Below are 16,909 nucleotides of genomic sequence, written 5' to 3'. Positions count from 1 at the left end.
TTTGGCCAAGAGTTCATTCTAATTGGCTTGTTTGGGGGATTTATCTGAGAGTTTTACAAGTCCCCTGAGGAAAATGGTGGCCATTTCAGGGCATCACAAAACCAGGTTTGGAAACCACAGGATACGATGTTCCTTTTCAAAGCAGCTCCATTTAAAACCACTCAAAGAGTGCCAGGTCAAAATTGCCAAGCTCATGAAACAGCAAACAACCTTTCACAGGCAGCAAAGCAGTGGCTTTGTGTTAGTTTCAGCCAAATGATTTTTATTTAACTGATGACTACATGTGGCACATCACAGTCTTACTCTGCCAGACACAGGCGGTCAGGAAGCCTGCAGAGAAGGTTTCAGAGAGGAAATACCATCTATACTAACAGCAGCCTGAGAGAAGCACTTGACAGCGATAAAGGATTTAAAACAGTTCCTGAAAAACCTTGCCTGTGTGTCACCCTCTCTTTTCACCCCTTGGTATTTGCATCTGCGTCCACTTCCTTGTGTTCTTTTCTGCAGTTGACACAAGAGGCAAGAACCCCAGCTCTTCTGGGAAATCCTACAGACCAGTCTTTAAAAAGGAGCTGACAGCCTCTGTGATGACGTCATTCTGACTGAGACTACTGAACAACAAGAGAAAAGGTGTCCCCATCTCCCGCTCCTACCCCCAGGTATACAGCTGCCAGGACACAGGGTTTCTCGTGTCTGGGCCTCAGCATCTCAGTCAGGCTGAGGCAGGGGGTGGAGTCCTAAAAACCCCAGAAAGGTGCACATCAGGAGTTACTCCAGAAAAGCCCTCTGGTGGCGGGAGGCAAGTGGGTTGTGGAGACAGTGGAGAACTCCACTCCTAGATGGGAAGTCGCCCAGGGAAGAGGCTTCCAGGTGGGCAAATACCATCGCTGAGAACATACAAGGTGTGTGGATCCATCTGTAGCCTGTCTTCACTGTTAGTATTCTATCTCCTTGTGGCGGGATGGTGGCAGGTGGCTAAGTATTGAAAGGAACTGTCCTTCCCACTCAAGTAACAGAGGTGTGGGAGCCCTCGAGAGCTGCCCATAGCAGAAGGGGAGATGGAGTGCTGGGCTCAGGGTCTGTGGTCCCCTGAGCATGGTCAAGGCTGCCCAGAGCCAGCACAAAAGTGGGAACCTCTGCTCAGACCCTGGGGCGTTTTGCAGAAATTAAGCAGGACCCAGAGCTTCAGGACTATTTATCCATGCAGTGAGGAACAGACCTTCTACTCCATGGTCAGCTTGCTTTCACTATAGAAGGAAAGGAAAAAAATGTTCTCTCCTGCTCCCACCCTAACCTCTGTGGCCCAAGAACTGTCTTCTTGCTTAGCTTCCTCCAGGCCAAGGTTCATGAGATTTTGCCCTGGGGTCCATTTGATTGGCTCTTTCCTTGTCATTATCCTGCTATTTTTCACCCAATGAGGATTGCTTGCGATATAATGGCTTAATAAACTTGACTGCAGAAAACCACAGAATATAATGGAGGAGAAACCTTTAGCAAATTTCTAGTTTCTGAGACCCATAGAAGGTCAGGGATTTGGCCAAGGTCACACAGCTGTCAGCAGCAGAGACCAGGCTCTAACAAGGTGTTTGGCTCCTGGCAGGTGCTCCTTCCACCATCTGTTTGGCAGAGCTGGCGCCTCATTCTGAGGAGGAATTGGGAACAAGGCTGCCAAAGGATCAGAAAATAGGAAGATGGGAAAGACAGTATAAAGCAAATCACATCTTCTGTCAAATCAAGTATATTTTTTAAGTTTTTTGGAAGTTCCTAGGCCAGGGACTGAACCTACACCACAGCAGTGACAACACTGGATCCTTAATCCACTGTGCCGTAAGAGAACTCAAGTATATTTTTGAAGAAATTATTCAATCATGTTATTTTTCTGTTACTATTGATGGTGACTTAATGAATATTTGGTTTAGTTCTTTTTGGAAGAGACCTCTGCAGCTAGGTCCCATTTCCTTCTCTAGCTGTCCCCCACCCTGCCAACATAAACACACTCTCATATTTCATTTTCTCAGTTATCTTGTGACCATGGAGCTCTCAGGCACAGAACAGGGCAGCATTCTCCATGCTTCTGAGATATACCCTGCTCATTTAGACCTTACAGTCAGGAGATTTCCTTTGTCTTAGAAAACTCCTGTTCATCCATCAAAACCCAGCTCAAAGGATACCTCCTTAGAAAAGCTTTCCCAGCCTTCTTAGCAGCCAGACCAAGCTGCTGTTCCTTTTTCCATTTCTGTTTCTTCATTCCTTTGTTATAGCATTTGTCATATGATGCCACAATGTTTCCATGATTTCTAAGGCCAAGGCTCATAAGATTTTCCCCTGGGGCATATTGCACTGATTATTCCCACTCTTATTATTTTGGGATCCCTCCCCTCCAGCCCTGTATAAGAATCCTTTGTTAGTTCACGGCCTGATAAATGTACTGCAGAAACTTAACTTAGTCATCACCAAAGAACCAAATACCTAATACTCATCACAAAGCCCAGTATACAAGCACTTGGGAAATGTTTACAAAACTTATTAATGAAGGTGAGATCTTGGCTCCATTAATTTAGCTATATTTTAGAAATGAGTTTCCCACTCTGGTCACTGGTACATTTTGAATATATAGGCCTTAGGTATTAAAACCATCATTGGCCAAGATGCAACTCCACTTGCCTTTGTTTGTGAAGTAGCTGGACCATCTGAACCCTCCCTTTCCTTTTAAGCTATTTCCAGGCTCAGCCTTTTACCTGAGCAGGAGACCCAGGCCAGGTAGAATGAACTCACCTATGACATTCCGGATGTCATCTTCTTCCTCCGGGCTCAGGGTGGGGCTAGGGGGCGCTGGGCCCTGCCCAGCAATAGCATCTTTCCCAGGTGAGTCTGTCCTGACTGTGGGGGGAGGCACCGGGGCCATGTATGTAGCCTCAACAAATGCATTCTCAGGAGCCACTGATGGAGGAGCTGGGGCCAGAGGTTCCTGGGTGGCTGTGTGTGCCACGGTGGTGGCCGGTACCTGAGTGAAAGGTTTAAGGCCTGCTTCACTAGTGGGATCTGGAAACTCTGAGGTGGTTTGGAGCGGTGTTGAAAATTGTTCAACTGAAGCAGAGAGAGTAGTAGGGTCAGGGATGCTGGGAGCTGAGGTTGAGGCCTGTGTGGAAGGCAGGGCTGTGGGCTGAGTGCCAGCATCAGTTGTCGCAGTAGCACTGTGATGAGTGGCTACTGGCCTCCGGGTGGCACTGGTCAGTAGGTTATTGTGTCTCAGAAGCTGATCTGCAATCAGCAAATCCATTCCGTGTTCACCGCTGAAAAATTCGTCTTCTGGGAAATAAACACAGGTGCATTTGTGACTCAAGGAGAGGTATTCAGGAACATGTGGTATGTGGCAGACTAATGAGGGTTCCTTTCTTAAACACAATGCCCTGATTTAGAGATGGGGCCCAAATGGGATTTAGGAGAGCCAGTAAAAAGGAGCACGGATGGAAGCATTTCCTAGAGGGTCTCTCTATCTAGACCCAGGGGCCACCAGGCGGATGACAGCCATGGACCACAAAACCTGGGAGGAAGTTCGTCATCCATCCATTCATTCAGCAGATATTTATGGAGTATGTACCTCAACAGTGAGCAAAGCAAAGATCCCGCCCTCATAGAGTTTCCCTCTAGTGGTGGAGACATTAAACAATAGATAGATAGATTGTACACTTGAAGGTGCTGTGAAAAAAAAGTTTAGTGGAGGAGTTCCCACTGTGGCCCAGCTGGTTAAGAACCCAATGTGGTCTCTGTGAGGATACAGGTTTGATCCCTGGCCTCGCTCAGTGGGTTAAGGATCTAGTGTTGCTGAAAGTTGCAGCATATCTAATCCGGTGTTGTGGTTGTGGCTGTGGCTGTGGCTGGCAGCTGCAGCTCTGATTCGACCCCTAGCCCAGGAACTTCCATATGCTGTAGGTGAAGCTATAAAAAGAAAAAAAAATCTAGTAGGGTGAGGAGGACCCAGAGAGTGGGAAGGGATGGGTAAGGGCAGGAATGGATAAAGTGGTCAGGATGGGACTCAGTGGGAGGGAGAGATGAGCACAGGGTTGAAGGGGTGAGGGAGTTAGCCAAGTAGCTCTCAGGGAGAAGAGTATTCCGGGGGGGGGGGTGGCGGAGGGGAAGAGCAGCAGTGCAAAGGCCCTGGGGCCAGAGCACATCTCCTAAGGCTGAGGAGCAGTGAGGTGGACAGTGTGGACCAAATAAAAGGTGTGATGGGAGAGTAACAGGAGATGAGATTGGAGAGCACATGGAAGTCAGGTCATGTGGGGCTTGGCCACTGTGTATGGATTTCAGTTTCTATTCTGAGTGAAATGGGGGAATCTGAAGGGTTTTGAGCAGAGAAGAAATACAGGGGGGCGGAGATTTCTTAGAGAAGACACAAAGAGGTCTAACCACAAAAGACATAATTGGTCATTTGGATTTTATCTGCTCATCAAAAGCACCATTAAAGAACTGAAAATACAGGCCATGGGCTGAGAGAAAATAATGGCAATATGTATGATTGAAAAAGGACCTGAGCCAGAATATAAAAATCCCACAAATCAATAATTTAAAAAGACTACAAACTGATAAAAATGAGCAAAATGATTATGCTGGAGACTGGGTGAGCATAAACTGTAAGGAGGCAGAGATTGAGCAGGGGGATGAGTCAGGAGACTGCTGAGCTGGACCTGATGCAAGGACCTGGCATTTGCTCCCAGAGAGCGGGGCCTCCTGGGGTACTGGGCAGGGAAAGACGAAGACAAGGGAGGGGTATATTGCAGGGAGAAACAAAGGAGGAGTAAATGTTAGAAAAACAAGATAGAGATGAAGCCAAAGAGAATATCCATTTTCCTTTCAAAATTAAGAGGGAGAGAGCTAAAAGGGGAGGTACTGGAGCCTTGGTCATGGTCAGGAAGCCCGGGGTCCCTGTAGAAGGAATAGGTGGGAGGAGCCCATTGCGTAGCTGAGCGAGTTACTCCCCTCCATGCCTCAGTGTCCCATTTGCAGACGGGGAGGATTGGCCCGAAGGGCACTGAAGTCCCGTCCGGCTCAGCCATGTTCTGTCACGTGGTCCTCAGCAAGCCCAGAGAAAGCAAGTGACTTGCCCCGGGCCACTCAGCACATTGTAAGGAAAGGCAGTAAGAACTCTGGACAATTCATTAACTGCAGAGAATTCTCAGATAACTGAGCTGACTCTGTGAGGCCGCAGCAGTAATCAAACTGCAGAAAGGGTGTGTGGTTCATGATAAGTGCACCTCCACTGGGTCCAAATGGTGACGCCCTCCCTGCCCGGCCTCTAGGGAGCGGCCCTGCTGACCCCAACTCACGATGCTCTTCGATGTCATTCTCCTCCTCAGGGTCCTTGGCTTTGTAGTAGGTGATGCCCCGAATGACGGTGGGCTTGGAGGCCGGCCGGCCCCTCAGGTGGACCTGCCGCTGTAGGGGCCGCTGTGGCTTCACCACCTCTGGTGGAGTCAGTGGCCGGGTCTGCAGGAGCTTGATGGAGTTGATTTGCTGGGACACAGTTTCTTCCTGAAGAAACCTCTCCTCATACTGCTCCTCAGAGGGGACACAAGGAAAGGTCAGGTCACTGGTCAGAGATGCAGAGGTCAGGCAGAGGCAATGCTGGAGCCAAGGCCATACTAACATCACAGCTAATCCCAAAAGCACTTCCTAAGAGCCCGGCACTGGTCTATGTGTGTTGCATATGTTAACTAATTGAATCTTCTCATCAGACCTGTGAGGCAGGAACAATTTTTAATCATTCCCATTTACAGATTAGGAAAATGAGGCACAGAGAGATTACGGAAACTGCCCAAGGACCTACAGGAGGTGAGTTTTAGAGGCAGGTTTTGAACCCAGCAGTCTGGCTCCAGAATCTGTCTCTAACCTCCATGCTATCCTTCCCAGAGAGTGAGCTGTCCTTTCAGCTCTGGCCTGGGGATGCTGGGTGAATTAGATCTGGTATCAGTTGTTGCTAGTGAGGTCCATGTGACTGGCACATGAAGGCTGAGGACTAAGACGCACCCCTCATGAGGAAGCATGACTTCTTTTACTTATGCTGTTAGAGCAAACTTCCCTGAGCCCTCCCTGATGAATCCAGAATAAAGCCCAAAGTGCTTGGCCTGGCACTGAGAACTCAAACTGACTTGACCCCCCCGCTCAGTATTCTCTTTTGGTCCACACCCATCCCCCGTGCCCTTGGTACTCCAGGTACTTGGTTGACTCCTGAACCTCTTGGCTCTCCTGAGCTGTGGGATCTTTGCTCAGGCTGTTTTCTGTCTGGAAGGCCAGTCTCTTCCCCCCATATAGCTACTTTTTGAAATCTGCCAATTTCTTAAGGCCTGGCTAAAATCTCAGGACCCCAAGGAAACACTTCCAGACTTTTTCATTAAGAGTTAATCTTTGTTTTCTAATTTTCACTTTGCATTTTGTGGCAGAGGCTTCCAAATGACTACCTAATTTCTGCGTCTCCTTATTCCTAACTTAACAAGAAACTGGCTTTGTAGGAGTGGTCATGGGAGTAAGTTCTGGCCAGTGGGATAGAAGTAGAAATTAATAGGAAAAGCTTTTTGAAAAAGTCCTGAAAAAGTAGGAATGACTCAGCTGGAAGGCATCTTTTGTACTCTTTCTCATTTCTCTGGCCAGGAGAATGTGGACAGGATGGCTGGAGCTGAGCAGCCATCTTGTGACCATCAGGGCGTTTTGAGAATGGACGTCACTAATGACATTGCAAAAACAACTACACCAGCCCTGGACCACCTGACTGCAGAGCTCTTCTACATGAAAGAACAACAAAGCCCCTTATTATTTATTTGGGCTTCTAACTCAAAGCTGAACACAACTTGTATGGATACAAGCCTGTATTTGTATTATACCACCTCTCCCAGCCTATCTTCCACAGGCTTTATTTAAGAATGTTGTCTCTAGACTCTTGCAACTGGAAGAGTAGAGACAACATCTTGTTCAGCGTTAATTCCCCTGGGTGGATGCTTCTTTACATTTGATAAACTGAATTTCTGAATCATCCAAATCCCAAGGAATCATCCTCATTTGTGACTGGCCCTGGGATTTTTGTCAAATCAAATGATGTTTTATAGTAGGTAGCCCATGACAAGGGCATCTTGATGGTACCATGAAGAGGCCTCTGTTATGGTTCTGGTCACGCAGACCACCCTGTCCTCCCCAGAGCTGCTGCCTGGGGGCTGACCTCTCGTGTATCAATGTGGCAGAGTCTCTGGGTCCTGTCTTGGGCCATTTAATTATATCCTCTCATCCAGGATCACACTTACCCACCCTTGAAAAAAAAGGGCCTGTGCACAGGGCCTGTGAGCTGGCTGTGGTCGAAGTGACAGCCACTGGACAGGGTGTCCAGGTCCTGAAGAGCAGTGGCTCCATCAGTGAGGTATGCTGGGAGTGTCGCCCAGCCCTGCTCTCATGAGGACTCTAATGGCTGAATAATGAAGGGGCCATTTTCTGTTGTCACCTAAGCCACAAAAGACCCCCTTCTCACCAGGAGAAGGTGGGTGAATTCCCTTAAATCCTTGTGAAATATACCCAGAGAGCCCACTTGGAAATAAAACCTCTGTCCCTTGATGCCCAATGTCCTGAAGGGCTGAGAGAGGCACATATCCAGTCATATGGCTATTAAAAAGGCCCAGGACTGCCTGCTTTCACAGTCTGTGTCCTACCTTACATTAAAGCCACTGTCCTCAGCTCTGACCACGAGACTAACTCATTTGCCATCCAAAAACCTGCCTACAGCCCCAAGTCCTTGAGGCCATGGTCTGGCTAGTGCCCAGCAGACTTGGGAATCCCTCATTTCTCATAGGAAAGAGCTTCCTGGGAGGCTGACAAGAGGCCCCAGCCCTTGACTCAGACGCTGCGGGCCATTTAATTGCCAGACCCTGGTTTCCCTCTGCATTGCAAAAGCAAGTTGTCATTTCTTCGTGGCAAACCCCAGGAACTGTCTTTAATTCCAGGCTCTCAGGGACGAGCGGGAACTGCAGTTCCTTCTCCCAGCCAAGGGGATGGAGCATGACCATGAAGAGCCTCTGCCAGAGAACATATAATTTCCTTGGATTCACTGGCGACAGGATGCACTGAGCGGCAGCACCCACATCCCCCAGCCGCCGCCACCGAGCTTCCATTTCCTTTCTCTGTTAAACCGTTGTGGACTTCAACTCCTGGTGTCCTGAGGTTCCCAAGGCCACCCCGCCTCCTCCACTCTCAACCCAACCACCCCCACCCCCCCAGAGCCCCTTGCCATTCCTCCAGGCAAGGACTTTCTTGGAGAGAGGCCTCCAACAAAGTGCCATTCGCCACTCCAGAAAATCCTGACGTCATCTAGAAGAACCCTGAAAATAACAACCAAACCCAGATACCCTGTTTTTCTGCTTTTTCATCACAGAGTTCACAAAAGAGACAGATGGATGAAAAGGGAGAGAAAGATCTTAGCCTTGCCTCCTTCACCACTTCCCCTTTCCAGCCCTGTCTGGGCTCTGGCTCCACCCCCACCACCCTGGTTCGGTTGGATTGTGCTAACATCAGCAGTGCGTACATGGGGATTTTAGGAGGGAGAAGAGCTTTGCTGACCAAGGAGAAAAAGAGTTTGGTGTGTTTGATTTGGTTTGCTGTTTGCCCTTGGGAAATCTGAGCTGGGTTCCTGAACATACCACATAATGTGTCATCAAAACAACGGATGGAATTCTCATGCTCATCTGACTGGGAAACTGGAAGCCAGAGAGGGCAGGGAGCGCCTGAGTCTGCTGGCCTGCTGGGCCAGCAAAGGATGCCATGTGGGCTGCAGTAGGAGCTGCTGGGCCCTATTGAGCTGTTGAGCGGGCATCTCTAAGTTCCCTTCCAGCCCAAAAGTCCTCTGGCTCTTTGGTTTATGAGCTCAGACCTGCTCAGGAACGACCCACCAAGCAGACTAAACACATGCTCAGTAGCGGGCATGTCGAGGACACCCAAAAATGAGAATATAAATAATTTTTGAAGGAATATGATATTTCCCAAAAAACCATCAAAGTAGTCATCATGGGCTAAGCCAGAAAATTATTGGCCTTCCTTGTCCTTATTTTCTGGTTTGGAATGGTTTTATTTTTAGTTACAAATTGGGCAGGGTGCAGGCACCATACTCTCTTCAGGGCTTCTTGCCTCCAAAGTCCTAATCTGCCTGCTTTCCTGCCTTTGGAACGCATGTGCCCAAGGTTCCCCAAAGCCACAGCTGCTGCCTGCCTGGCACCAGTTTGGTGGATTTCCCTGCCCAAGAGCTCCAAGCCCACATACCTCATCTTACTTCCTCTCTTACCTCAATTCTTAATGACCCAGGCAACAAAGTCCTTCTTTGCAATGCTCCCCAGCCCATTTTCAGGACACAGCACACACAACATCAGCTCAGGAGCTCTGACTGTCCCTGTCCCAGTCCCTGCTCCACTCACACACTGCCTGCCTCCCTGAGGCTGAAGGGATTCCTCAGTGGCTCACCTGGAATGCACACTCTGCTACACACCACTGACCCTTGACCCAGGAAAAGTGAGCAAGGCCTGTCTTAACTGCTGCTATCCCATGGTTGCCAGGTACCCCTCTTGACAATATTTTATCCAGACCTGACTCGCTAATAGCGTCCACACTCTTCAAGTCCTGCTGCCAGAATTTACCTTGTTTCCTCTTCTACTTTTTGGGGGTTATCTCCCAAATTAATACCTGTTTCTCAGGCATCAATTAGGAGATAACTCAACACATTAAGAATAACACTTGTAACCATTAGCACATAAACATTAACTTAGTAACTGGAGCCAAAATAAACAGGCATCAGATGAGGAGGTATTTTTAAGCAAATCAATCCTTTGGCATCACTCGAATTACATTAGTCAGTGTTCCCATTTCATGCATTGGTGACTTTGTGTTCAGGACACAAGTGGGTGAGAAGAGACAGAGGTTTGAGGCCCCTTGCCACCACTTTCTGGCTGTGCAAGGGAGACTGTAAGCATTCCTGGATCCGTCTCCTCATCTGCAAAGTAAGGATATTGATCTCTACTCCAGCCTGCCTTCCAGAGCTGTGGAGACCACATGGGATAGTGATGAAAGCACATAGGGCATCACAAAGTCCTTTATAAATAGAGAGGAACACACAGCTTACTGTCTCCACACTGGGACACTTTTGAGCGTGAATTAATAATTATTAATAATTACACCAGGACAGCAGGTGTTAACCAGGATGGTCCCAGACAAGCCACCTGACTTATAAATGCAAGGCAAGGTCAAAAAGGCAAGAATGGGAGTTCCCTGGTAACCTAGCGGTTAAGGATCTGGTGTTGTCATTGCTGTGGCACAGGTTCGATCCCTATCTTGGGAACTTCTGTGTGGGTACAGCCAAGAAAAACAAAGAGAAGAATGGGGCCTGGGACTCAGGAGACTAGGATTTGAGTTCTGGCTTCAAGACCTACTCACTAAACCTCTCTGGGCTTCAATATTAATAAGTACAATGGGGTCAACCCCTGCCCCACCAGACCTATAGAACTGTTGTATAGATGAAAAGAGACCATGCCTATGGAAAGCCTAAAGCCTGAAAGTACTATGCACGGGTGAGAGGCTGGTAGCACACTGTCCAGGGACTGTGGGCAGAGCCCCCTGGAGGCCAGAGCTGTACCTCGGGGTGGGTGAAGGCTGCTGCCGCATCCCTCTGCAGGGCCGAGCGGATGTCCGGCATGCTGTCTAGGATGTTACTGGAGCAGTTCTCTTTGCTTCGCTTGTTCATCTCAGTTCGAATTTCTTCCATGTCCTCTTTGATTTGCTCATTTTCCTTGGTGAGGTTTTTAGACACTTCCTATGAAGAGATAAAATTTTAAGAAGAGAATCCTTTGAAGTGCCTGGAAGACATGCAGGAGGGAGCTGCCAGCTATTTCTGCTCAGAGCAGAGACACCAGACAGGCTGAGAAAGCAGCCGGAAGCAACTGGGGCCCTGGAGGGTTTCCAGCCCTGTGCTGAGGACAGGTGCTCAGTCCCAGGCAGCATTTCCCAGGGCAGCTTGGCTCCAGTATCCACTGCTAGAAATACACCCCAATACCACCACAGCTTTCCTAATAATAACACTACCATGTCCCTGGGCTACTGGGACACTTACTATTTTTGCATCCTTTGTACACAGTATGTGCTTATCCAGTGATGAGTAACATTACAAAAAAGTTTCATTCACTTACACTCCCACTCATGTGAACTAAGGCCACAATGAAAAGAAGCTTTTCTAAGCAATTTTAAAAGAGGTGGCCAAAGAAATCCACTTAATCTGCTTTTCTAATGAGCACAAACTCTTCCCCAGTACTTTCAAAAAAAAAAAAATCTCCTTTGAAAAAAGGAAATAAGTTGATTTATAATATTGTGTTAATTTAAGGTATACAGCAAAGTGATTCAGTTATACATATGTTTTTCGTATTACGTTTCATTATAGGTTATTACAAGACATTGAATATAGTTCCTTGTGCTATACAGTAAATCCTGTTGCTTATCTACTTCATGCGTAGTAGTTTGTATCTATTAACCCCATATTCCTATTTATCCTTCCCTCCCTTTCCCCCTGAGTAACCATAAATTTGTTTTCTGTCTGTGAGTTTGTTTCTGTTTTGCACGTAGATTCATTTGTATTATTTTTTTTGGTTCCACTAGAAGAGATATCATATAATATTTGTCTTTCTTTGTCTAACTTACTTCCTGAGTAGAAATTCTCTAGGTTCACCCATGTTGCTGTAAATGGCAATATTTAATTCTTTTTTATGGTTCCCCAGCACTTTAATAGCATCCTTTGCATAGGAAATTGATAGGCTGCTTTAAACTTTCCTTTTCACCCATAAAAAGTTCCCCTAAATGACCCCTACTTGGCGAATTAGCCATGGTCCAGACATAGTTCACAGCAGAAAGGACCAAAGCTACATTTCACCCAGTCAGCACTAGTGAGTCCTTCTATGTGTCTAGGGCATAGTGTGGCAGAAAGCAAGCCTCTAATTCCTCTGGGGTTCTTGTCCTGGGATGGAGGGGGTGCATGGGAAAAAAACCGTAGTAGGGGAGAGGGTCCACATTGTAGGAAGAAGGTGACCAATCATGTCAGGTTCTTTAGGTGGGTTCAAAGGAGGGAGAGAATGGACTGGAAGCGTCAAAGGCAGCGTCCTGCAGAAGATGAAGCTAAATGGGATTTGAATCATGGATAGTTATCCACAGGCTTAGAGGTATCCTTTCACCTCTGGATTTTTAGAGAAGTTTACTGCACTGAGATGTAACATTGTCTAGCAGTGGCCCCCACTCTAAGGTTTCCATGAGCATCTGAATTTTTCAATGTGATGTTCTCCTTTGGGCCCTGTTTATGATGGTGGTAGAGGAAGTAACCATGTAAAAACAGAGGATGGGTTTACTTTCCATCTTTCTTTGACAGACCCGAGAAGTGCAAAAGCTCAGACATTGCCAGGCACAGTCTGCAGTCTTGTAAGTTGCTGCTCATGTCCTAGAGGGAAGCCACAGTGGTTCAATGTTAGGGGGTGTGTAGGAAGATGGTGACAAGCAGACACTGTGGCTCCAATGGCTCTACATAGGTGCCCAGAGGAGCCCATGCGGTGCTTGTTAACACTAACCAGGCTCCAGACCATTGACCATGCCGTTCTTACAGCATTTCAGTGCATGCCAGATTTTGATCACTGGAAAGACTCAATGTGTTCCATGAGGCTAAGTCCAAGCCAGCTTGTCTAAATTGCACAGAATTAACTGTGAGAGCTGAAGCCCTTGAGAAAGAGGTCTTGTATCAAGACTACTTGGAATGAGTGGTCTTACCGGGTGTGCAGCTATTCCTGATAAGTGTTATCTGGGTCAGTCAAGTACAGTGGTCAACAGCATGGATTCTGGAGGAAACTGGTTCACATCTCAAAGGTCCTACTGCTAGAGCTGTGATCTTGAGCAAATTACTTAAGATCCCCGTGCTTCATAGTATCCATGAGGGTGCAAGTTTGATCCCTGGCCTCCCTCAGTGGGTTAAGGATACAGCATTGTCATAAGCTGTGGTGTAGGTCACAGATGCAGCTCGGATCTGGCATTGCTGTGGCTGTGGCATAGGCTGGGAATTTCCATATGCCACAGATGTTGCCCTGAAAAGACAAAAAAAAAAAAAAAAAAAAAAAAAATCCCTGTGCTTCAGTTTGCCTGTGTGTAAAATAAGGAAAACACTAACATTTTCCTTATGGGTGGTTATGAGGATTAAATGAGTTAATATACAAGGACGTGCATGGAAATGGCTGTTATTTTTCATGGAACATTACAGCTGGAATGGACTCCAGAATGCAAGCCTAACCCTTCCTTTAACAACTGAAACCGAGGCTCAAAATAAGGATGTGATTTGCCCAAGATCATTTTGAAAAGTGGCAGAACTGAGTCCTCCTGGCTCTTGCTTCTTTTTATTTTATTTTATTTTATTTTATTTTTGTCTTTTTGCTATTTCTTGGGCCGCTCCCGTGGCATATGGAGGTTCCCAGGCTAGGGGTCGAATCGGAACTGTAGCTGCCAGCCTATGCCAGAGCCACAGCAACGCAGGATCCGAGCCGCATCTGCGGCGTACACCACAGCTCACGGCCACACCGGATTGTTAACCCACTGAGCAAGGCCAGGGATCGAACCCTCAACCTCATGGTTCCTAGTCGGATTCGTTAACCACTGCGCCACGATGGGAACTCCGCTCTTGCTTCTTTAATTCACTTGCTGGATCACTAAGAATACCAGGAGAGGTTCTTGGCACTTAGCCAGCTCCCAAGGAACTCTGAGCTCATCAAAGGGGCCAGTGAGTACTGTTAGTTTGGTCTCAGGATATACAATAGGATATGCATATGCAGAGAAATATAGAACTGTTGGACTCCCATAAATCTTTGCTCCCCAAAGCATAGGCACCATTCCATCACCTGGGACCTTGTTAGAAATGCAGAAGCTCCAGCTGGACCCAGACCTGCTGAATCAGAATCTGCATTTTAACTAGATCCCCAGGCAATCTGCATATACATTAAAGTTTGAGAAGCACTGTCTTAAATGTAAGAAGCTTGGGGTAGAGTTGCTGGAAAGGCGACCCAAATGTGTGAGAAAGGCTGTTCTGCAGGAACCAGAGTCTTTCTGGGGCTGACGGGAAAAGTTCCTGGTGCCTTAGTGGGATTCAAGCATTTCTGCACATCCATAAGCAGGACCTGTACATCTTCCCCTGTGACTCTCACATCCTGAGACAGGTAATGAAGCCCCAAGCAGGTTCAGAGATTCCATGTATTACTTCTTCATTGATGCAATGCATTTGTGTGTTCAGCGCTGGGCACTGTGGCTAAGCACATGGTGAGGGTCCTGCTCTGATGAAGACCACCCTCCATGAGGGGAAGTAAGCAATAAACAAGAAATACCAAGAAAGCATCAACTATCGAAAGTGCAGTGAAGAAAGCAAGTCAGGGTGACATGACAGATGCAAGTTTTGACTCATGAGCTAGGTCAGTGACGTATCTCTGAGGTGGGGACTGAGGCATGTCCACCTCTGTGGCTCAGCCATGGCCCTAGGACCCCACTCTGGGTGGACCCAATGGCGTGGCCTATGTGGCCTCATTACTAAAACAAGATCTCATCCAATTCCTAAACACCTTGAGTCAGTCAGCACTGGCCCTTACACTCCCTGTGAGGCAAAGGTGCAACCCCACAGATTCAGCCCCTGCCCCCTAGATCTTGGGTTTTCTAGACTCCTGAAAGCTCCCCCCTCATTGATTTATAAACGTCCAATACCCTTTCTGGTTTTAGTGAGGAGCCATTATTCGTAGTTTCCACAGAGGAGGGCTTGAGGCAGGCCTGGCCCTGAGAACCCAGAGGAGCAATATGTTTTTATTCCCCTCACGGGAACAGCAAAGCCCGCCAGCCGCCTGAATAAACACCAGGCTGGTGGTGGCATCACCCCATTGGCCTGCTGGGCCAAGCCAGCTGGCGTCCCCCAGGGCATCAGCAGCAGCTACCCCTCCTCAGCCACCTCTCCCACTCAGCCACCTCCACCCCAGGGGTTCTGGCCTGGCAGGGCTCCCCACTCCTCCCTGGGGCTCTGTCTTCCTCACACCAAGGGTCTTTTGTGAGAGTACCTCTCAGGAGGCACTAGGGGTGCTGCCCACACAGGACACTCTCCTCCCTTCACCCTTGGAGGAGGGTGAAGCCCATGACCTCATGCCTCTGGCTCTTCCCCTCTGGCATCTGCAACTATGACATTTATGTCATGTGCAACTTGGCTTGTGCACAGCACTGGCAACGTGGCGGAGGAAGTAGGAAGGGTGCCTATCTGGCAGGGATGAGCACACCACATGGCCTCTGCCAAGGATCCTGGTGCTGTGAGGAGAGAAAGGAGGAGGGAAGAATAGCAGATAGCTAGGCATGAGAATTAAAGATCTGAGAACTGTGTCATGGGTCCTTGGGCTAAGCAGAGCCAAGGAACAGAGAGGTATTCACAGAACAAGTGCCATGTGCTGGGGGCATGCAGTGGGGCATCAGAGGGTGCCCCCTGAGAGCAAGCCCACACTGCCAGATGGGGGCAGGTGTCCTGTGCTGACCACAGATGCCAGAGGGGAGGAAGTGTGCAAATTAGGCAGGTCCCTGGGCAAAGGGGGACTAGATGTAGGTGGAACTGGGGGTCTAGTTGGTCAGAATACAGCTTTAATGAGCTGGGGAGGGCCAACACAAGCAGATGCGCAGACCAGTACAATAGGCACGGGCGGAAAGGCTGTTTCCTGGGTACAGACTGTGTCCTGACCTTGTCCAGCTGTTGGACAAGTGTGTGTGTGCCTGAGTGAGACCATGCGGAAGCTGAGCCACAAGTGCTGGGACCTGAAGGAAAGACAACCAGAGTGCAAAGCTCTATTAGTTCTTTGTGGTCTTGTTTTCCCAACCCAAAATCAGGGACGGGCGTGGGGCAAGGAAGGTGCCGTCCCTGGAGACCAAGTATGAACCCCCCTGAACAGTCACCATCTGGTTTCATATAACCACATAAAGCAAGAGATGGGACCTCTTCAGCCCAAGTTAGAGAAGGAAGAAATATCGCTACTCACCTCACCGGGCTTGGTATGAGAACTGAACGAGGGGCTGCATGTGGCACAGTGCCAGGCACAAAAATAGGGCCTGACAGATGCAGCTGAAGCTGGGGGCGGGGGGATAGACCCTTGGGATTCAGTAGCAGATACAGAGATAGAAAAGGGGAGGAAGCTGAGGTTTGGTGTGGCTGGGACAGGGAGGAAGGTGAGGACCCAAAGCTGGTGTGTTGTAAAGAGACTCCTGCAGGAGTAGACTAAGCAAGGTTGCCAGTGGGCCAGACCACGGCTCCAAGTCATGCAACAGGCATGTGCCCTCACATCTGTGGAAGCCACCCAGCCCCCACCAGCTGGAGTGCACAGGGCTCAGATGCAGATGGCAAGCCTGAGAGCAGAAGGAGCAGGGTTCCTTGTAGAAGTGAAGTGAGATAGTGTGGGGGTAACTGGACCTGCTGGGAGGGCTCAGAGTTCCTGTTAGCTCACCTACCCTCCCCCCCTGGGAACCTTCTAGGACATGCCTAGGACCAGGTGGCCTGGGACATCCACTCCAGCCGACAGCTGTCTCCAGCCCCTGGTAGGAGAGCTGGAGGGGGAGAGCAGCTAGAAACAGCTGGTGCTCCAGCTGACAGGACAGGCAGGATGCAGCACAGTCTCTATGACCACAGCTGATGGGGATGGGCAGGCCGGCCCGGGTGCAGGGGGCAACCAGCTGATGTGTTCAATCACTCCCTGAAACAAGCAGCTGTTGAGCATCTTCGTCCAGCTGCTGCGGTGGGCTAAAATTTGGCAAACAAAGATAACTTAGACCCAGGCTGTCCTCCATAAGTCCAGAGCTTGGAAGATAG

The 16,909-nt window shown here is 48.6% G+C and overlaps 1 protein-coding gene across 3 annotated transcripts in view; it reads right to left on the bottom strand.

Moving 5' to 3' along the window:
* Positions 1 to 16,909, bottom strand: part of OLFML2B (olfactomedin like 2B) — a 38,092-nt gene that overhangs the window by 8,838 nt on the left and 12,345 nt on the right. The window contains exons 4-6 of one of the 3 annotated variants that reach the window (XM_005663156.4): positions 10,655 to 10,831; positions 5,328 to 5,559; positions 2,776 to 3,309 (exon numbers count right to left, since the gene is read on the bottom strand). In XM_005663156.4, coding sequence (XP_005663213.1) covers positions 2,776 to 3,309; positions 5,328 to 5,559; positions 10,655 to 10,831 — 943 coding nt within the window. The remainder of the gene's footprint in view (positions 1 to 2,775; positions 3,310 to 5,327; positions 5,560 to 10,654; positions 10,832 to 16,909) is intronic. The other 2 variants (XM_013996817.3, XM_001924407.6) reach the window with 2 other exon arrangements.

This window comes from Sus scrofa, chromosome 4 (assembly GCF_054392235.1).
Source record: "Sus scrofa isolate SSC_HxYL_T2T_F1_AM1 chromosome 4, Sscrofa_HxYL_maternal_Yorkshire_Landrace_v2.0, whole genome shotgun sequence".
NCBI classification, from domain to species: Eukaryota; Metazoa; Chordata; class Mammalia; order Artiodactyla; family Suidae; genus Sus; species Sus scrofa.
The sequence above is the reverse complement of the archived record's forward strand: the minus strand, read 5'-3'. Positions and strand labels throughout refer to the sequence as shown.